Source organism: Danio rerio, chromosome 9 (genome assembly GCF_049306965.1).
Source record: "Danio rerio strain Tuebingen ecotype United States chromosome 9, GRCz12tu, whole genome shotgun sequence".
Taxonomy (NCBI): Eukaryota; Metazoa; Chordata; class Actinopteri; order Cypriniformes; family Danionidae; genus Danio; species Danio rerio.
In genome coordinates this window covers 58,978,851-59,001,352 of record NC_133184.1, presented here as the reverse complement: position 1 = coordinate 59,001,352, position 22,502 = coordinate 58,978,851, and the positions used below count along the sequence as shown (strand labels likewise).

Sequence of the window (22,502 nt, the reverse complement as noted above, 5' to 3'; positions counted from 1 at the left end):
ATTTAATAAATTGATGTCAAAAAGTACACAACAAGACAATAGAAAATRTAACGCTAAGTTTATGACGCACCACAAAGTGCCGATATTCAGTTTTGGGAAACATCGAGAAAAATCGAAACATCGAGAAAGTGTGAAAACAGAGAGAGAGAGAGTGTTAGGAAGCCACGCCCACTGAGAAGTCTATATAAATGAGCTGATGTGAAGTATTCCAGCCATTCAGTTGCTCAAACTAGCCTGAGGAAGGAAAAGAAACTCCGAAACGTCGCGATCAGGTTTGAGCAGTACATTTAGTGCCTCCATTTCAAAACGCAAATGGGAGAGAGCCACATTATTTGATCTCATGGGAAAGTAAAATAAATGTATTAAGTCCACAAAGACAAAACTTTATTAATTTACAAAMATCGACCGCACTCTTCAACACATCTCTAAACCCAACCCGGGTGACCTTTCACACCTAAAACTTAACCCAAGTGCCTAGAGCCCTAAGACCAGGGACCCTAAGACCCCGAACCCTACCCAAACGCTGAATTAGCGTTACACACATACCTAAAACTTGGTGGGTAATTTTTTCACAGCAACTTGGTTGTGTTGCGGGCTGACGCTGGCCTTTCTCGATGTCGTTCGGATCCGTTCGGCCGACYCGGACGCCGCGGGCGTGGCGGGCAGTTGATGTCGATGGACCGTGCATAACCGGGGATGGACTCAGTCCAACCTCTGGATTTTTCYTCACCCTAACCCAGCCAGTGCCTCCAGCTCTGCACCTCGCCTGCTGCGGACGGGAACGCCGGCGGATCCATCGATGTCGGGGAAATGAGTCTCCAGCTTGGAACATTTAATAAATTGGTGTCAAAAAGTACACAACAGGACAGCAGAAAGTATAACGCTAAGTTTATGACGCACCACAAAGTGCCGATATTCAGTTTTGGGAAACATCGAGAAAAATCGAAACATCGAGAAAGTGTGAAAACAGAGAGAGAGAGAGTGTTAGGAAGCCACGCCCACTGAGAAGTCTATATAAATGAGCTGATGTGAAGTATTCCAGCCATTCAGTTGCTCAAACTAGCCTGAGGAAGGAAAAGAAACTCCGAAACGTCGCGATCAGGTTTGAGCAGTATATTTAGTGCCTCCATTTCAAAACGCAAATGGGAGAGAGCCGCATTATTTAATCTCATGGGAAAGTAAAATAAATGTATTAAGTCCACAAAAACAAAACTTTATTATTTACAAACATCGACTGCACTCTTCAACACACCTCTAAACCCAACCCGGGTGACCTTTCACACCTAAAACTTAACCCAAGTGCCTAGAGCCCTAAGATCAGGGACCCTAAGACCCCGAACCCTACCCCAAATGCTGAATTAGCGCTGTACACATACCTAAAACTAGGTGGGTAATTTTTTCACAGCAATTTGGTTGTGTTGCGGGCTGACGCTGGCCTTTCTCGATGTCGTTCGGATCCGTTCGGCCGACCCGGACGCCGCGGGCGTGGCGGGCAGTTGATGTCGATGGACCGTGCATAACCGGGGATGGACTCAGTCCAACCTCTGGATTTTTCTTCACCCTAACCCAGCCAGTGCCTCCAGCTCTGCACCTCGCCTGCTGCGGACGGGAACGCCGGCGGATCCATCGATGTCGGGGAAATGAGTCTCCAGCTTGGAACATTTAATAAATTGGTGTCAAAAAGTACACAACAGGACAGCAGAAAGTATAACGCTAAGTTTATGACGCACCACAAAGTGCCGATATTCAGTTTTGGGAAACATCGAGAAAAATCGAAACATCGAGAAAGTGTGAAAACAGAGAGAGAGAGAGTGTTAGGAAGCCACGCCCACTGAGAAGTCTATATAAATGAGCTGATGTGAAGTATTCCAGCCATTCAGTTGCTCAAACTAGCCTGAGGAAGGAAAAGAAACTCCGAAACGTCGCGATCAGGTTTGAGCAGTATATTTAGTGCCTCCATTTCAAAACGCAAATGGGAGAGAGCCGCATTATTTAATCTCATGGGAAAGTAAAATAAATGTATTAAGTCCACAAAAACAAAACTTTATTATTTACAAACATCGACTGCACTCTTCAACACACCTCTAAACCCAACCCGGGTGACCTTTCACACCTAAAACTTAACCCAAGTGCCTAGAGCCCTAAGATCAGGGACCCTAAGACCCCGAACCCTACCCCAAATGCTGAATTAGCGCTGTACACATACCTAAAACTAGGTGGGTAATTTTTTCACAGCAATTTGGTTGTGTTGCGGGCTGACGCTGGCCTTTCTCGATGTCGTTCGGATCCGTTCGGCCGACCCGGACGCCGCGGGCGTGGCGGGCAGTTGATGTCGATGGACCGTGCATAACCGGGGATGGACTCAGTCCAACCTCTGGATTTTTCTTCACCCTAACCCAGCCAGTGCCTCCAGCTCTGCACCTCGCCTGCTGCGGACGGGAACGCCGGCGGATCCATCGATGTCGGGGAAATGAGTCTCCAGCTTGGAACATTTAATAAATTGGTGTCAAAAAGTACACAACAGGACAGCAGAAAGTATAACGCTAAGTTTATGACGCACCACAAAGTGCCGATATTCAGTTTTGGGAAACATCGAGAAAAATCGAAACATCGAGAAAGTGTGAAAACAGAGAGAGAGAGAGTGTTAGGAAGCCACGCCCACTGAGAAGTCTATATAAATGAGCTGATGTGAAGTATTCCAGCCATTCAGTTGCTCAAACTAGCCTGAGGAAGGAAAAGAAACTCCGAAACGTCGCGATCAGGTTTGAGCAGTATATTTAGTGCCTCCATTTCAAAACGCAAATGGGAGAGAGCCGCATTATTTAATCTCATGGGAAAGTAAAATAAATGTATTAAGTCCACAAAAACAAAACTTTATTATTTACAAACATCGACTGCACTCTTCAACACACCTCTAAACCCAACCCGGGTGACCTTTCACACCTAAAACTTAACCCAAGTGCCTAGAGCCCTAAGATCAGGGACCCTAAGACCCCGAACCCTACCCCAAATGCTGAATTAGCGCTGTACACATACCTAAAACTAGGTGGGTAATTTTTTCACAGCAATTTGGTTGTGTTGCGGGCTGACGCTGGCCTTTCTCGATGTCGTTCGGATCCGTTCGGCCGACCCGGACGCCGCGGGCGTGGCGGGCAGTTGATGTCGATGGACCGTGCATAACCGGGGATGGACTCAGTCCAACCTCTGGATTTTTCTTCACCCTAACCCAGCCAGTGCCTCCAGCTCTGCACCTCGCCTGCTGCGGACGGGAACGCCGGCGGATCCATCGATGTCGGGGAAATGAGTCTCCAGCTTGGAACATTTAATAAATTGGTGTCAAAAAGTACACAACAGGACAGCAGAAAGTATAACGCTAAGTTTATGACGCACCACAAAGTGCCGATATTCAGTTTTGGGAAACATCGAGAAAAATCGAAACATCGAGAAAGTGTGAAAACAGAGAGAGAGAGAGTGTTAGGAAGCCACGCCCACTGAGAAGTCTATATAAATGAGCTGATGTGAAGTATTCCAGCCATTCAGTTGCTCAAACTAGCCTGAGGAAGGAAAAGAAACTCCGAAACGTCGCGATCAGGTTTGAGCAGTATATTTAGTGCCTCCATTTCAAAACGCAAATGGGAGAGAGCCGCATTATTTAATCTCATGGGAAAGTAAAATAAATGTATTAAGTCCACAAAAACAAAACTTTATTATTTACAAACATCGACTGCACTCTTCAACACACCTCTAAACCCAACCCGGGTGACCTTTCACACCTAAAACTTAACCCAAGTGCCTAGAGCCCTAAGATCAGGGACCCTAAGACCCCGAACCCTACCCCAAATGCTGAATTAGCGCTGTACACATACCTAAAACTAGGTGGGTAATTTTTTCACAGCAATTTGGTTGTGTTGCGGGCTGACGCTGGCCTTTCTCGATGTCGTTCGGATCCGTTCGGCCGACCCGGACGCCGCGGGCGTGGCGGGCAGTTGATGTCGATGGACCGTGCATAACCGGGGATGGACTCAGTCCAACCTCTGGATTTTTCTTCACCCTAACCCAGCCAGTGCCTCCAGCTCTGCACCTCGCCTGCTGCGGACGGGAACGCCGGCGGATCCATCGATGTCGGGGAAATGAGTCTCCAGCTTGGAACATTTAATAAATTGGTGTCAAAAAGTACACAACAGGACAGCAGAAAGTATAACGCTAAGTTTATGACGCACCACAAAGTGCCGATATTCAGTTTTGGGAAACATCGAGAAAAATCGAAACATCGAGAAAGTGTGAAAACAGAGAGAGAGAGAGTGTTAGGAAGCCACGCCCACTGAGAAGTCTATATAAATGAGCTGATGTGAAGTATTCCAGCCATTCAGTTGCTCAAACTAGCCTGAGGAAGGAAAAGAAACTCCGAAACGTCGCGATCAGGTTTGAGCAGTATATTTAGTGCCTCCATTTCAAAACGCAAATGGGAGAGAGCCGCATTATTTAATCTCATGGGAAAGTAAAATAAATGTATTAAGTCCACAAAAACAAAACTTTATTATTTACAAACATCGACTGCACTCTTCAACACACCTCTAAACCCAACCCGGGTGACCTTTCACACCTAAAACTTAACCCAAGTGCCTAGAGCCCTAAGATCAGGGACCCTAAGACCCCGAACCCTACCCCAAATGCTGAATTAGCGCTGTACACATACCTAAAACTAGGTGGGTAATTTTTTCACAGCAATTTGGTTGTGTTGCGGGCTGACGCTGGCCTTTCTCGATGTCGTTCGGATCCGTTCGGCCGACCCGGACGCCGCGGGCGTGGCGGGCAGTTGATGTCGATGGACCGTGCATAACCGGGGATGGACTCAGTCCAACCTCTGGATTTTTCTTCACCCTAACCCAGCCAGTGCCTCCAGCTCTGCACCTCGCCTGCTGCGGACGGGAACGCCGGCGGATCCATCGATGTCGGGGAAATGAGTCTCCAGCTTGGAACATTTAATAAATTGGTGTCAAAAAGTACACAACAGGACAGCAGAAAGTATAACGCTAAGTTTATGACGCACCACAAAGTGCCGATATTCAGTTTTGGGAAACATCGAGAAAAATCGAAACATCGAGAAAGTGTGAAAACAGAGAGAGAGAGAGTGTTAGGAAGCCACGCCCACTGAGAAGTCTATATAAATGAGCTGATGTGAAGTATTCCAGCCATTCAGTTGCTCAAACTAGCCTGAGGAAGGAAAAGAAACTCCGAAACGTCGCGATCAGGTTTGAGCAGTATATTTAGTGCCTCCATTTCAAAACGCAAATGGGAGAGAGCCGCATTATTTAATCTCATGGGAAAGTAAAATAAATGTATTAAGTCCACAAAAACAAAACTTTATTATTTACAAACATCGACTGCACTCTTCAACACACCTCTAAACCCAACCCGGGTGACCTTTCACACCTAAAACTTAACCCAAGTGCCTAGAGCCCTAAGATCAGGGACCCTAAGACCCCGAACCCTACCCCAAATGCTGAATTAGCGCTGTACACATACCTAAAACTAGGTGGGTAATTTTTTCACAGCAATTTGGTTGTGTTGCGGGCTGACGCTGGCCTTTCTCGATGTCGTTCGGATCCGTTCGGCCGACCCGGACGCCGCGGGCGTGGCGGGCAGTTGATGTCGATGGACCGTGCATAACCGGGGATGGACTCAGTCCAACCTCTGGATTTTTCTTCACCCTAACCCAGCCAGTGCCTCCAGCTCTGCACCTCGCCTGCTGCGGACGGGAACGCCGGCGGATCCATCGATGTCGGGGAAATGAGTCTCCAGCTTGGAACATTTAATAAATTGGTGTCAAAAAGTACACAACAGGACAGCAGAAAGTATAACGCTAAGTTTATGACGCACCACAAAGTGCCGATATTCAGTTTTGGGAAACATCGAGAAAAATCGAAACATCGAGAAAGTGTGAAAACAGAGAGAGAGAGAGTGTTAGGAAGCCACGCCCACTGAGAAGTCTATATAAATGAGCTGATGTGAAGTATTCCAGCCATTCAGTTGCTCAAACTAGCCTGAGGAAGGAAAAGAAACTCCGAAACGTCGCGATCAGGTTTGAGCAGTATATTTAGTGCCTCCATTTCAAAACGCAAATGGGAGAGAGCCGCATTATTTAATCTCATGGGAAAGTAAAATAAATGTATTAAGTCCACAAAAACAAAACTTTATTATTTACAAACATCGACTGCACTCTTCAACACACCTCTAAACCCAACCCGGGTGACCTTTCACACCTAAAACTTAACCCAAGTGCCTAGAGCCCTAAGATCAGGGACCCTAAGACCCCGAACCCTACCCCAAATGCTGAATTAGCGCTGTACACATACCTAAAACTAGGTGGGTAATTTTTTCACAGCAATTTGGTTGTGTTGCGGGCTGACGCTGGCCTTTCTCGATGTCGTTCGGATCCGTTCGGCCGACCCGGACGCCGCGGGCGTGGCGGGCAGTTGATGTCGATGGACCGTGCATAACCGGGGATGGACTCAGTCCAACCTCTGGATTTTTCTTCACCCTAACCCAGCCAGTGCCTCCAGCTCTGCACCTCGCCTGCTGCGGACGGGAACGCCGGCGGATCCATCGATGTCGGGGAAATGAGTCTCCAGCTTGGAACATTTAATAAATTGGTGTCAAAAAGTACACAACAGGACAGCAGAAAGTATAACGCTAAGTTTATGACGCACCACAAAGTGCCGATATTCAGTTTTGGGAAACATCGAGAAAAATCGAAACATCGAGAAAGTGTGAAAACAGAGAGAGAGAGAGTGTTAGGAAGCCACGCCCACTGAGAAGTCTATATAAATGAGCTGATGTGAAGTATTCCAGCCATTCAGTTGCTCAAACTAGCCTGAGGAAGGAAAAGAAACTCCGAAACGTCGCGATCAGGTTTGAGCAGTATATTTAGTGCCTCCATTTCAAAACGCAAATGGGAGAGAGCCGCATTATTTAATCTCATGGGAAAGTAAAATAAATGTATTAAGTCCACAAAAACAAAACTTTATTATTTACAAACATCGACTGCACTCTTCAACACACCTCTAAACCCAACCCGGGTGACCTTTCACACCTAAAACTTAACCCAAGTGCCTAGAGCCCTAAGATCAGGGACCCTAAGACCCCGAACCCTACCCCAAATGCTGAATTAGCGCTGTACACATACCTAAAACTAGGTGGGTAATTTTTTCACAGCAATTTGGTTGTGTTGCGGGCTGACGCTGGCCTTTCTCGATGTCGTTCGGATCCGTTCGGCCGACCCGGACGCCGCGGGCGTGGCGGGCAGTTGATGTCGATGGACCGTGCATAACCGGGGATGGACTCAGTCCAACCTCTGGATTTTTCTTCACCCTAACCCAGCCAGTGCCTCCAGCTCTGCACCTCGCCTGCTGCGGACGGGAACGCCGGCGGATCCATCGATGTCGGGGAAATGAGTCTCCAGCTTGGAACATTTAATAAATTGGTGTCAAAAAGTACACAACAGGACAGCAGAAAGTATAACGCTAAGTTTATGACGCACCACAAAGTGCCGATATTCAGTTTTGGGAAACATCGAGAAAAATCGAAACATCGAGAAAGTGTGAAAACAGAGAGAGAGAGAGTGTTAGGAAGCCACGCCCACTGAGAAGTCTATATAAATGAGCTGATGTGAAGTATTCCAGCCATTCAGTTGCTCAAACTAGCCTGAGGAAGGAAAAGAAACTCCGAAACGTCGCGATCAGGTTTGAGCAGTATATTTAGTGCCTCCATTTCAAAACGCAAATGGGAGAGAGCCGCATTATTTAATCTCATGGGAAAGTAAAATAAATGTATTAAGTCCACAAAAACAAAACTTTATTATTTACAAACATCGACTGCACTCTTCAACACACCTCTAAACCCAACCCGGGTGACCTTTCACACCTAAAACTTAACCCAAGTGCCTAGAGCCCTAAGATCAGGGACCCTAAGACCCCGAACCCTACCCCAAATGCTGAATTAGCGCTGTACACATACCTAAAACTAGGTGGGTAATTTTTTCACAGCAATTTGGTTGTGTTGCGGGCTGACGCTGGCCTTTCTCGATGTCGTTCGGATCCGTTCGGCCGACCCGGACGCCGCGGGCGTGGCGGGCAGTTGATGTCGATGGACCGTGCATAACCGGGGATGGACTCAGTCCAACCTCTGGATTTTTCTTCACCCTAACCCAGCCAGTGCCTCCAGCTCTGCACCTCGCCTGCTGCGGACGGGAACGCCGGCGGATCCATCGATGTCGGGGAAATGAGTCTCCAGCTTGGAACATTTAATAAATTGGTGTCAAAAAGTACACAACAGGACAGCAGAAAGTATAACGCTAAGTTTATGACGCACCACAAAGTGCCGATATTCAGTTTTGGGAAACATCGAGAAAAATCGAAACATCGAGAAAGTGTGAAAACAGAGAGAGAGAGAGTGTTAGGAAGCCACGCCCACTGAGAAGTCTATATAAATGAGCTGATGTGAAGTATTCCAGCCATTCAGTTGCTCAAACTAGCCTGAGGAAGGAAAAGAAACTCCGAAACGTCGCGATCAGGTTTGAGCAGTATATTTAGTGCCTCCATTTCAAAACGCAAATGGGAGAGAGCCGCATTATTTAATCTCATGGGAAAGTAAAATAAATGTATTAAGTCCACAAAAACAAAACTTTATTATTTACAAACATCGACTGCACTCTTCAACACACCTCTAAACCCAACCCGGGTGACCTTTCACACCTAAAACTTAACCCAAGTGCCTAGAGCCCTAAGATCAGGGACCCTAAGACCCCGAACCCTACCCCAAATGCTGAATTAGCGCTGTACACATACCTAAAACTAGGTGGGTAATTTTTTCACAGCAATTTGGTTGTGTTGCGGGCTGACGCTGGCCTTTCTCGATGTCGTTCGGATCCGTTCGGCCGACCCGGACGCCGCGGGCGTGGCGGGCAGTTGATGTCGATGGACCGTGCATAACCGGGGATGGACTCAGTCCAACCTCTGGATTTTTCTTCACCCTAACCCAGCCAGTGCCTCCAGCTCTGCACCTCGCCTGCTGCGGACGGGAACGCCGGCGGATCCATCGATGTCGGGGAAATGAGTCTCCAGCTTGGAACATTTAATAAATTGGTGTCAAAAAGTACACAACAGGACAGCAGAAAGTATAACGCTAAGTTTATGACGCACCACAAAGTGCCGATATTCAGTTTTGGGAAACATCGAGAAAAATCGAAACATCGAGAAAGTGTGAAAACAGAGAGAGAGAGAGTGTTAGGAAGCCACGCCCACTGAGAAGTCTATATAAATGAGCTGATGTGAAGTATTCCAGCCATTCAGTTGCTCAAACTAGCCTGAGGAAGGAAAAGAAACTCCGAAACGTCGCGATCAGGTTTGAGCAGTATATTTAGTGCCTCCATTTCAAAACGCAAATGGGAGAGAGCCGCATTATTTAATCTCATGGGAAAGTAAAATAAATGTATTAAGTCCACAAAAACAAAACTTTATTATTTACAAACATCGACTGCACTCTTCAACACACCTCTAAACCCAACCCGGGTGACCTTTCACACCTAAAACTTAACCCAAGTGCCTAGAGCCCTAAGATCAGGGACCCTAAGACCCCGAACCCTACCCCAAATGCTGAATTAGCGCTGTACACATACCTAAAACTAGGTGGGTAATTTTTTCACAGCAATTTGGTTGTGTTGCGGGCTGACGCTGGCCTTTCTCGATGTCGTTCGGATCCGTTCGGCCGACCCGGACGCCGCGGGCGTGGCGGGCAGTTGATGTCGATGGACCGTGCATAACCGGGGATGGACTCAGTCCAACCTCTGGATTTTTCTTCACCCTAACCCAGCCAGTGCCTCCAGCTCTGCACCTCGCCTGCTGCGGACGGGAACGCCGGCGGATCCATCGATGTCGGGGAAATGAGTCTCCAGCTTGGAACATTTAATAAATTGGTGTCAAAAAGTACACAACAGGACAGCAGAAAGTATAACGCTAAGTTTATGACGCACCACAAAGTGCCGATATTCAGTTTTGGGAAACATCGAGAAAAATCGAAACATCGAGAAAGTGTGAAAACAGAGAGAGAGAGAGTGTTAGGAAGCCACGCCCACTGAGAAGTCTATATAAATGAGCTGATGTGAAGTATTCCAGCCATTCAGTTGCTCAAACTAGCCTGAGGAAGGAAAAGAAACTCCGAAACGTCGCGATCAGGTTTGAGCAGTATATTTAGTGCCTCCATTTCAAAACGCAAATGGGAGAGAGCCGCATTATTTAATCTCATGGGAAAGTAAAATAAATGTATTAAGTCCACAAAAACAAAACTTTATTATTTACAAACATCGACTGCACTCTTCAACACACCTCTAAACCCAACCCGGGTGACCTTTCACACCTAAAACTTAACCCAAGTGCCTAGAGCCCTAAGATCAGGGACCCTAAGACCCCGAACCCTACCCCAAATGCTGAATTAGCGCTGTACACATACCTAAAACTAGGTGGGTAATTTTTTCACAGCAATTTGGTTGTGTTGCGGGCTGACGCTGGCCTTTCTCGATGTCGTTCGGATCCGTTCGGCCGACCCGGACGCCGCGGGCGTGGCGGGCAGTTGATGTCGATGGACCGTGCATAACCGGGGATGGACTCAGTCCAACCTCTGGATTTTTCTTCACCCTAACCCAGCCAGTGCCTCCAGCTCTGCACCTCGCCTGCTGCGGACGGGAACGCCGGCGGATCCATCGATGTCGGGGAAATGAGTCTCCAGCTTGGAACATTTAATAAATTGGTGTCAAAAAGTACACAACAGGACAGCAGAAAGTATAACGCTAAGTTTATGACGCACCACAAAGTGCCGATATTCAGTTTTGGGAAACATCGAGAAAAATCGAAACATCGAGAAAGTGTGAAAACAGAGAGAGAGAGAGTGTTAGGAAGCCACGCCCACTGAGAAGTCTATATAAATGAGCTGATGTGAAGTATTCCAGCCATTCAGTTGCTCAAACTAGCCTGAGGAAGGAAAAGAAACTCCGAAACGTCGCGATCAGGTTTGAGCAGTATATTTAGTGCCTCCATTTCAAAACGCAAATGGGAGAGAGCCGCATTATTTAATCTCATGGGAAAGTAAAATAAATGTATTAAGTCCACAAAAACAAAACTTTATTATTTACAAACATCGACTGCACTCTTCAACACACCTCTAAACCCAACCCGGGTGACCTTTCACACCTAAAACTTAACCCAAGTGCCTAGAGCCCTAAGATCAGGGACCCTAAGACCCCGAACCCTACCCCAAATGCTGAATTAGCGCTGTACACATACCTAAAACTAGGTGGGTAATTTTTTCACAGCAATTTGGTTGTGTTGCGGGCTGACGCTGGCCTTTCTCGATGTCGTTCGGATCCGTTCGGCCGACCCGGACGCCGCGGGCGTGGCGGGCAGTTGATGTCGATGGACCGTGCATAACCGGGGATGGACTCAGTCCAACCTCTGGATTTTTCTTCACCCTAACCCAGCCAGTGCCTCCAGCTCTGCACCTCGCCTGCTGCGGACGGGAACGCCGGCGGATCCATCGATGTCGGGGAAATGAGTCTCCAGCTTGGAACATTTAATAAATTGGTGTCAAAAAGTACACAACAGGACAGCAGAAAGTATAACGCTAAGTTTATGACGCACCACAAAGTGCCGATATTCAGTTTTGGGAAACATCGAGAAAAATCGAAACATCGAGAAAGTGTGAAAACAGAGAGAGAGAGAGTGTTAGGAAGCCACGCCCACTGAGAAGTCTATATAAATGAGCTGATGTGAAGTATTCCAGCCATTCAGTTGCTCAAACTAGCCTGAGGAAGGAAAAGAAACTCCGAAACGTCGCGATCAGGTTTGAGCAGTATATTTAGTGCCTCCATTTCAAAACGCAAATGGGAGAGAGCCGCATTATTTAATCTCATGGGAAAGTAAAATAAATGTATTAAGTCCACAAAAACAAAACTTTATTATTTACAAACATCGACTGCACTCTTCAACACACCTCTAAACCCAACCCGGGTGACCTTTCACACCTAAAACTTAACCCAAGTGCCTAGAGCCCTAAGATCAGGGACCCTAAGACCCCGAACCCTACCCCAAATGCTGAATTAGCGCTGTACACATACCTAAAACTAGGTGGGTAATTTTTTCACAGCAATTTGGTTGTGTTGCGGGCTGACGCTGGCCTTTCTCGATGTCGTTCGGATCCGTTCGGCCGACCCGGACGCCGCGGGCGTGGCGGGCAGTTGATGTCGATGGACCGTGCATAACCGGGGATGGACTCAGTCCAACCTCTGGATTTTTCTTCACCCTAACCCAGCCAGTGCCTCCAGCTCTGCACCTCGCCTGCTGCGGACGGGAACGCCGGCGGATCCATCGATGTCGGGGAAATGAGTCTCCAGCTTGGAACATTTAATAAATTGGTGTCAAAAAGTACACAACAGGACAGCAGAAAGTATAACGCTAAGTTTATGACGCACCACAAAGTGCCGATATTCAGTTTTGGGAAACATCGAGAAAAATCGAAACATCGAGAAAGTGTGAAAACAGAGAGAGAGAGAGTGTTAGGAAGCCACGCCCACTGAGAAGTCTATATAAATGAGCTGATGTGAAGTATTCCAGCCATTCAGTTGCTCAAACTAGCCTGAGGAAGGAAAAGAAACTCCGAAACGTCGCGATCAGGTTTGAGCAGTATATTTAGTGCCTCCATTTCAAAACGCAAATGGGAGAGAGCCGCATTATTTAATCTCATGGGAAAGTAAAATAAATGTATTAAGTCCACAAAAACAAAACTTTATTATTTACAAACATCGACTGCACTCTTCAACACACCTCTAAACCCAACCCGGGTGACCTTTCACACCTAAAACTTAACCCAAGTGCCTAGAGCCCTAAGATCAGGGACCCTAAGACCCCGAACCCTACCCCAAATGCTGAATTAGCGCTGTACACATACCTAAAACTAGGTGGGTAATTTTTTCACAGCAATTTGGTTGTGTTGCGGGCTGACGCTGGCCTTTCTCGATGTCGTTCGGATCCGTTCGGCCGACCCGGACGCCGCGGGCGTGGCGGGCAGTTGATGTCGATGGACCGTGCATAACCGGGGATGGACTCAGTCCAACCTCTGGATTTTTCTTCACCCTAACCCAGCCAGTGCCTCCAGCTCTGCACCTCGCCTGCTGCGGACGGGAACGCCGGCGGATCCATCGATGTCGGGGAAATGAGTCTCCAGCTTGGAACATTTAATAAATTGGTGTCAAAAAGTACACAACAGGACAGCAGAAAGTATAACGCTAAGTTTATGACGCACCACAAAGTGCCGATATTCAGTTTTGGGAAACATCGAGAAAAATCGAAACATCGAGAAAGTGTGAAAACAGAGAGAGAGAGAGTGTTAGGAAGCCACGCCCACTGAGAAGTCTATATAAATGAGCTGATGTGAAGTATTCCAGCCATTCAGTTGCTCAAACTAGCCTGAGGAAGGAAAAGAAACTCCGAAACGTCGCGATCAGGTTTGAGCAGTATATTTAGTGCCTCCATTTCAAAACGCAAATGGGAGAGAGCCGCATTATTTAATCTCATGGGAAAGTAAAATAAATGTATTAAGTCCACAAAAACAAAACTTTATTATTTACAAACATCGACTGCACTCTTCAACACACCTCTAAACCCAACCCGGGTGACCTTTCACACCTAAAACTTAACCCAAGTGCCTAGAGCCCTAAGATCAGGGACCCTAAGACCCCGAACCCTACCCCAAATGCTGAATTAGCGCTGTACACATACCTAAAACTAGGTGGGTAATTTTTTCACAGCAATTTGGTTGTGTTGCGGGCTGACGCTGGCCTTTCTCGATGTCGTTCGGATCCGTTCGGCCGACCCGGACGCCGCGGGCGTGGCGGGCAGTTGATGTCGATGGACCGTGCATAACCGGGGATGGACTCAGTCCAACCTCTGGATTTTTCTTCACCCTAACCCAGCCAGTGCCTCCAGCTCTGCACCTCGCCTGCTGCGGACGGGAACGCCGGCGGATCCATCGATGTCGGGGAAATGAGTCTCCAGCTTGGAACATTTAATAAATTGGTGTCAAAAAGTACACAACAGGACAGCAGAAAGTATAACGCTAAGTTTATGACGCACCACAAAGTGCCGATATTCAGTTTTGGGAAACATCGAGAAAAATCGAAACATCGAGAAAGTGTGAAAACAGAGAGAGAGAGAGTGTTAGGAAGCCACGCCCACTGAGAAGTCTATATAAATGAGCTGATGTGAAGTATTCCAGCCATTCAGTTGCTCAAACTAGCCTGAGGAAGGAAAAGAAACTCCGAAACGTCGCGATCAGGTTTGAGCAGTATATTTAGTGCCTCCATTTCAAAACGCAAATGGGAGAGAGCCGCATTATTTAATCTCATGGGAAAGTAAAATAAATGTATTAAGTCCACAAAAACAAAACTTTATTATTTACAAACATCGACTGCACTCTTCAACACACCTCTAAACCCAACCCGGGTGACCTTTCACACCTAAAACTTAACCCAAGTGCCTAGAGCCCTAAGATCAGGGACCCTAAGACCCCGAACCCTACCCCAAATGCTGAATTAGCGCTGTACACATACCTAAAACTAGGTGGGTAATTTTTTCACAGCAATTTGGTTGTGTTGCGGGCTGACGCTGGCCTTTCTCGATGTCGTTCGGATCCGTTCGGCCGACCCGGACGCCGCGGGCGTGGCGGGCAGTTGATGTCGATGGACCGTGCATAACCGGGGATGGACTCAGTCCAACCTCTGGATTTTTCTTCACCCTAACCCAGCCAGTGCCTCCAGCTCTGCACCTCGCCTGCTGCGGACGGGAACGCCGGCGGATCCATCGATGTCGGGGAAATGAGTCTCCAGCTTGGAACATTTAATAAATTGGTGTCAAAAAGTACACAACAGGACAGCAGAAAGTATAACGCTAAGTTTATGACGCACCACAAAGTGCCGATATTCAGTTTTGGGAAACATCGAGAAAAATCGAAACATCGAGAAAGTGTGAAAACAGAGAGAGAGAGAGTGTTAGGAAGCCACGCCCACTGAGAAGTCTATATAAATGAGCTGATGTGAAGTATTCCAGCCATTCAGTTGCTCAAACTAGCCTGAGGAAGGAAAAGAAACTCCGAAACGTCGCGATCAGGTTTGAGCAGTATATTTAGTGCCTCCATTTCAAAACGCAAATGGGAGAGAGCCGCATTATTTAATCTCATGGGAAAGTAAAATAAATGTATTAAGTCCACAAAAACAAAACTTTATTATTTACAAACATCGACTGCACTCTTCAACACACCTCTAAACCCAACCCGGGTGACCTTTCACACCTAAAACTTAACCCAAGTGCCTAGAGCCCTAAGATCAGGGACCCTAAGACCCCGAACCCTACCCCAAATGCTGAATTAGCGCTGTACACATACCTAAAACTAGGTGGGTAATTTTTTCACAGCAATTTGGTTGTGTTGCGGGCTGACGCTGGCCTTTCTCGATGTCGTTCGGATCCGTTCGGCCGACCCGGACGCCGCGGGCGTGGCGGGCAGTTGATGTCGATGGACCGTGCATAACCGGGGATGGACTCAGTCCAACCTCTGGATTTTTCTTCACCCTAACCCAGCCAGTGCCTCCAGCTCTGCACCTCGCCTGCTGCGGACGGGAACGCCGGCGGATCCATCGATGTCGGGGAAATGAGTCTCCAGCTTGGAACATTTAATAAATTGGTGTCAAAAAGTACACAACAGGACAGCAGAAAGTATAACGCTAAGTTTATGACGCACCACAAAGTGCCGATATTCAGTTTTGGGAAACATCGAGAAAAATCGAAACATCGAGAAAGTGTGAAAACAGAGAGAGAGAGAGTGTTAGGAAGCCACGCCCACTGAGAAGTCTATATAAATGAGCTGATGTGAAGTATTCCAGCCATTCAGTTGCTCAAACTAGCCTGAGGAAGGAAAAGAAACTCCGAAACGTCGCGATCAGGTTTGAGCAGTATATTTAGTGCCTCCATTTCAAAACGCAAATGGGAGAGAGCCGCATTATTTAATCTCATGGGAAAGTAAAATAAATGTATTAAGTCCACAAAAACAAAACTTTATTATTTACAAACATCGACTGCACTCTTCAACACACCTCTAAACCCAACCCGGGTGACCTTTCACACCTAAAACTTAACCCAAGTGCCTAGAGCCCTAAGATCAGGGACCCTAAGACCCCGAACCCTACCCCAAATGCTGAATTAGCGCTGTACACATACCTAAAACTAGGTGGGTAATTTTTTCACAGCAATTTGGTTGTGTTGCGGGCTGACGCTGGCCTTTCTCGATGTCGTTCGGATCCGTTCGGCCGACCCGGACGCCGCGGGCGTGGCGGGCAGTTGATGTCGATGGACCGTGCATAACCGGGGATGGACTCAGTCCAACCTCTGGATTTTTCTTCACCCTAACCCAGCCAGTGCCTCCAGCTCTGCACCTCGCCTGCTGCGGACGGGAACGCCGGCGGATCCATCGATGTCGGGGAAATGAGTCTCCAGCTTGGAACATTTAATAAATTGGTGTCAAAAAGTACACAACAGGACAGCAGAAAGTATAACGCTAAGTTTATGACGCACCACAAAGTGCCGATATTCAGTTTTGGGAAACATCGAGAAAAATCGAAACATCGAGAAAGTGTGAAAACAGAGAGAGAGAGAGTGTTAGGAAGCCACGCCCACTGAGAAGTCTATATAAATGAGCTGATGTGAAGTATTCCAGCCATTCAGTTGCTCAAACTAGCCTGAGGAAGGAAAAGAAACTCCGAAAGGTCGCGATCAGGTTTGAGCAGTATATTTAGTGCCTCCATTTCAAAACGCAAATGGGAGAGAGCCGCATTATTTAATCTCATGGGAAAGTAAAATAAATGTATTAAGTCCACAAAAACAAAACTTTATTATTTACAAACATCGACTGCACTCTTCAACACACCTCTAAACCCAACCCGGGTGACCTTTCACACCTAAAACTTAACCCAAGTGCCTAGAGCCCTAAGATCAGGGACCCTAAGACCCCGAACCCTACCCCAAATGCTGAATTAGCGCTGTACACATACCTAAAACTAGGTGGGTAATTTTTTCACAGCAATTTGGTTGTGTTGCGGGCTGACGCTGGCCTTTCTCGATGTCGTTCGGATCCGTTCGGCCGACCCGGACGCCGCGGGCGTGGCGGGCAGTTGATGTCGATGGACCGTGCATAACCGGGGATGGACTCAGTCCAACCTCTGGATTTTTCTTCACCCTAACCCAGCCAGTGCCTCCAGCTCTGCACCTCGCCTGCTGCGGACGGGAACGCCGGCGGATCCATCGATGTCGGGGAAATGAGTCTCCAGCTTGGAACATTTAATAAATTGGTGTCAAAAAGTACACAACAGGACAGCAGAAAGTATAACGCTAAGTTTATGACGCACCACAAAGTGCCGATATTCAGTTTTGGGAAACATCGAGAAAAATCGAAACATCGAGAAAGTGTGAAAACAGAGAGAGAGAGAGTGTTAGGAAGCCACGCCCACTGAGAAGTCTATATAAATGAGCTGATGTGAAGTATTCCAGCCATTCAGTTGCTCAAACTAGCCTGAGGAAGGAAAAGAAACTCCGAAACGTCGCGATCAGGTTTGAGCAGTATATTTAGTGCCTCCATTTCAAAACGCAAATGGGAGAGAGCCGCATTATTTAATCTCATGGGAAAGTAAAATAAATGTATTAAGTCCACAAAAACAAAACTTTATTATTTACAAACATCGACTGCACTCTTCAACACACCTCTAAACCCAACCCGGGTGACCTTTCACACCTAAAACTTAACCCAAGTGCCTAGAGCCCTAAGATCAGGGACCCTAAGACCCCGAACCCTACCCCAAATGCTGAATTAGCGCTGTACACATACCTAAAACTAGGTGGGTAATTTTTTCACAGCAATTTGGTTGTGTTGCGGGCTGACGCTGGCCTTTCTCGATGTCGTTCGGATCCGTTCGGCCGACCCGGACGCCGCGGGCGTGGCGGGCAGTTGATGTCGATGGACCGTGCATAACCGGGGATGGACTCAGTCCAACCTCTGGATTTTTCTTCACCCTAACCCAGCCAGTGCCTCCAGCTCTGCACCTCGCCTGCTGCGGACGGGAACGCCGGCGGATCCATCGATGTCGGGGAAATGAGTCTCCAGCTTGGAACATTTAATAAATTGGTGTCAAAAAGTACACAACAGGACAGCAGAAAGTATAACGCTAAGTTTATGACGCACCACAAAGTGCCGATATTCAGTTTTGGGAAACATCGAGAAAAATCGAAACATCGAGAAAGTGTGAAAACAGAGAGAGAGAGAGTGTTAGGAAGCCACGCCCACTGAGAAGTCTATATAAATGAGCTGATGTGAAGTATTCCAGCCATTCAGTTGCTCAAACTAGCCTGAGGAAGGAAAAGAAACTCCGAAACGTCGCGATCAGGTTTGAGCAGTATATTTAGTGCCTCCATTTCAAAACGCAAATGGGAGAGAGCCGCATTATTTAATCTCATGGGAAAGTAAAATAAATGTATTAAGTCCACAAAAACAAAACTTTATTATTTACAAACATCGACTGCACTCTTCAACACACCTCTAAACCCAACCCGGGTGACCTTTCACACCTAAAACTTAACCCAAGTGCCTAGAGCCCTAAGATCAGGGACCCTAAGACCCCGAACCCTACCCCAAATGCTGAATTAGCGCTGTACACATACCTAAAACTAGGTGGGTAATTTTTTCACAGCAATTTGGTTGTGTTGCGGGCTGACGCTGGCCTTTCTCGATGTCGTTCGGATCCGTTCGGCCGACCCGGACGCCGCGGGCGTGGCGGGCAGTTGATGTCGATGGACCGTGCATAACCGGGGATGGACTCAGTCCAACCTCTGGATTTTTCTTCACCCTAACCCTAACCCTAACCCTAACCCTAACCCTAACCCTAACCCTAACTACCCCTAGTTGACTACCCCTAGTTGACTACCCCTAGTTGACTACCCCTAGTTGACTACCCCTAGTTGACTACCCCTAGTTGACTACCCCTAGTTGACTACCCCTAGTTGACTACCCCTAGTTGACTACCCCTAGTTGACTACCCCTAGTTGACTACCCCTAGTTGACTACCCCTAGTTGACTACCCCTAGTTGACTACCCCTAGTTGACTACCCCTAGTTGACTACCCCTAGTTGACTACCCCTAGTTGACTACCCCTAGTTGACTACCCCTAGTTGACTACCCCTAGTTGACTACCCCTAGTTGACTACCCCTAGTTGACTACCCCTAGTTGACTACCCCTAGTTGACTACCCCTAGTTGACTACCCCTAGTTGACTACCCCTAGTTGACTACCCCTAGTTGACTACCCCTAGTTGACTACCCCTAGTTGACTACCCCTAGTTGACTACCCCTAGTTGACTACCCCTAGTTGACTACCCCTAGTTGACTACCCCTAGTTGACTACCCCTAGTTGACTACCCCTAGTTGACTACCCCTAGTTGACTACCCCTAGTTGACTACCCCTAGTTGACTACCCCTAGTTGACTACCCCTAGTTGACTACCCCTAGTTGACTACCCCTAGTTGACTACCCCTAGTTGACTACCCCTAGTTGACTACCCCTAGTTGACTACCCCTAGTTGACTACCCCTAGTTGACTACCCCTAGTTGACTACCCCTAGTTGACTACCCCTAGTTGACTACCCCTAGTTGACTACCCCTAGTTGACTACCCCTAGTTGACTACCCCTAGTTGACTACCCCTAGTTGACTACCCCTAGTTGACTACCCCTAGTTGACTACCCCTAGTTGACTACCCCTAGTTGACTACCCCTAGTTGACTACCCCTAGTTGACTACCCCTAGTTGACTACCCCTAGTTGACTACCCCTAGTTGACTACCCCTAGTTGACTACCCCTAGTTGACTACCCCTAGTTGACTACCCCTAGTTGACTACCCCTAGTTGACTACCCCTAGTTGACTACCCCTAGTTGACTACCCCTAGTTGACTACCCCTAGTTGACTACCCCTAGTTGACTACCCCTAGTTGACTACCCCTAGTTGACTACCCCTAGTTGACTACCCCTAGTTGACTACCCCTAGTTGACTACCCCTAGTTGACTACCCCTAGTTGACTACCCCTAGTTGACTACCCCTAGTTGACTACCCCTAGTTGACTACCCCTAGTTGACTACCCCTAGTTGACTACCCCTAGTTGACTACCCCTAGTTGACTACCCCTAGTTGACTACCCCTAGTTGACTACCCCTAGTTGACTACCCCTAGTTGACTACCCCTAGTTGACTACCCCTAGTTGACTACCCCTAGTTGACTACCCCTAGTTGACTACCCCTAGTTGACTACCCCTAGTTGACTACCCCTAGTTGACTACCCCTAGTTGACTACCCCTAGTTGACTACCCCTAGTTGACTACCCCTAGTTGACTACCCCTAGTTGACTACCCCTAGTTGACTACCCCTAGTTGACTACCCCTAGTTGACTACCCCTAGTTGACTACCCCTAGTTGACTACCCCTAGTTGACTACCCCTAGTTGACTACCCCTAGTTGACTACCCCTAGTTGACTACCCCTAGTTGACTACCCCTAGTTGACTACCCCTAGTTGACTACCCCTAGTTGACTACCCCTAGTTGACTACCCCTAGTTGACTACCCCTAGTTGACTACCCCTAGTTGACTACCCCTAGTTGACTACCCCTAGTTGACTACCCCTAGTTGACTACCCCTAGTTGACTACCCCTAGTTGACTACCCCTAGTTGACTACCCCTAGTTGACTACCCCTAGTTGACTACCCCTAGTTGACTACCCCTAGTTGACTACCCCTAGTTGACTACCCCTAGTTGACTACCCCTAGTTGACTACCCCTAGTTGACTACCCCTAGTTGACTACCCCTAGTTGACTACCCCTAGTTGACTACCCCTAGTTGACTACCCCTAGTTGACTACCCCTAGTTGACTACCCCTAGTTGACTACCCCTAGTTGACTACCCCTAGTTGACTACCCCTAGTTGACTACCCCTAGTTGACTACCCCTAGTTGACTACCCCTAGTTGACTACCCCTAGTTGACTACCCCTAGTTGACTACCCCTAGTTGACTACCCCTAGTTGACTACCCCTAGTTGACTACCCCTAGTTGACTACCCCTAGTTGACTACCCCTAGTTGACTACCCCTAGTTGACTACCCCTAGTTGACTACCCCTAGTTGACTACCCCTAGTTGACTACCCCTAGTTGACTACCCCAAGTTGACTACCCCAATTATGTATTATAAGAATATATTATATTAATAATTAACTACTAATTGAGTATAATAGGGGTAGAGTTCAGTAGGGGTAATGTTCTCAACTTAAGAAATGACCAGATTTTGTTTAGGGTTGTGTGTTAAAATTGTTTTCTTCACTTACAAAACATCTGGTTTTAGGGTTAAGTTTGAGGGAAGGTTGTTATTTACAATTAGGTTTGACTTAAGGGTAGACATGGTTTAGTCAATTTTCCTTCAATGCTTTAAGAAATTATTTGTTGCTCTGAGAAGTTAGTTTAGGATTAGGGTTATGAAACCCTTGTAGTTAGTATAAGGTCTAAGACAGTGGTATATTTTGGTCTACAAAGTAGAAGAAGAGGATTCAAAATGCTGGTTAAGACCATGCAAGAAAGAACTGAACATTGAACAATCTTGGTGAAAGATCCATCATTGGTGTGTGGATGGGAATAAAATGATGATTCAAGTGACATAGTATCCAAGTAGATGACATCAATCCAAGATAAGGCTAGTGTTCGAAGAGAGAGAGAGAGAGAGAGAGAGGAGAGAGAAAGGATGGTTAAACTGATTAGAGTTTTCAAAGATTGCACTAAGGAAATCCAGATGACCAAGATGTAGATACAAACGAAACCATGATACATATGAAAGATCCAATAGATGATCTGACATTAAAATATCCATATAATCAAACTCCTTTTGATTGGGTTAGAGCAGTTTCAATTTGTAAAACGTATGAACATGATCCAAATACATGCCAAGCTTACTTTTGTTTAGGGGTGGGGGTTGGTTACGGCTGTTTCATCCGCATTAAATTACGTTACTACTGATGTTAGGCCCTATTTGCTACTATTTTTCTACCTGACAGTTCGGAATGAGGAACCTAAGGATGTTTGGCCTTTTTAGGCCATGTACTCCCAGCCTTTCTGCCCTTCAGGTTCACACACACACCAGTCTTCAGTCCATCCCCACAGTCCATATGGGACAGGATACAGGTGAGCAAAGAGTTAGGGTTAATCTTTAAGTTAAGATTAAATTGGCATTTTTTTCTCCCCTTTCTATAGATCAAAGCTTCATCTAAACTTATTTAAAAGCAAAGAAAAAAAGAAACCCTTGTCGTTACGTGTAGGGGTCAGGGCAATATTCCA

At 47.0% G+C, this 22,502-nt stretch overlaps 1 protein-coding gene across 1 annotated transcript; it reads right to left on the bottom strand.

The window, feature by feature from the left end:
• Positions 1-367: 367 nt before the first annotated feature.
• Positions 368-18,992, bottom strand: LOC141376255 (uncharacterized). Its single transcript, XM_073913407.1, has 23 exons — positions 18,807-18,992; positions 17,977-18,252; positions 17,147-17,422; positions 16,317-16,592; positions 15,487-15,762; positions 14,657-14,932; positions 13,827-14,102; positions 12,997-13,272; positions 12,167-12,442; positions 11,337-11,612; positions 10,507-10,782; positions 9,677-9,952; positions 8,847-9,122; positions 8,017-8,292; positions 7,187-7,462; positions 6,357-6,632; positions 5,527-5,802; positions 4,697-4,972; positions 3,867-4,142; positions 3,037-3,312; positions 2,207-2,482; positions 1,377-1,652; positions 368-822 (listed from the first exon to the last, which is right to left on the bottom strand). The coding sequence occupies exons 1-23, from the start codon at positions 18,946-18,948 to the stop codon at positions 455-457; spliced, it is 6,306 nt and encodes a 2,101-aa protein (XP_073769508.1). The 5' UTR covers positions 18,949-18,992; the 3' UTR covers positions 368-454.
• Between the last annotated feature and the right edge of the window lie 3,510 nt (positions 18,993-22,502).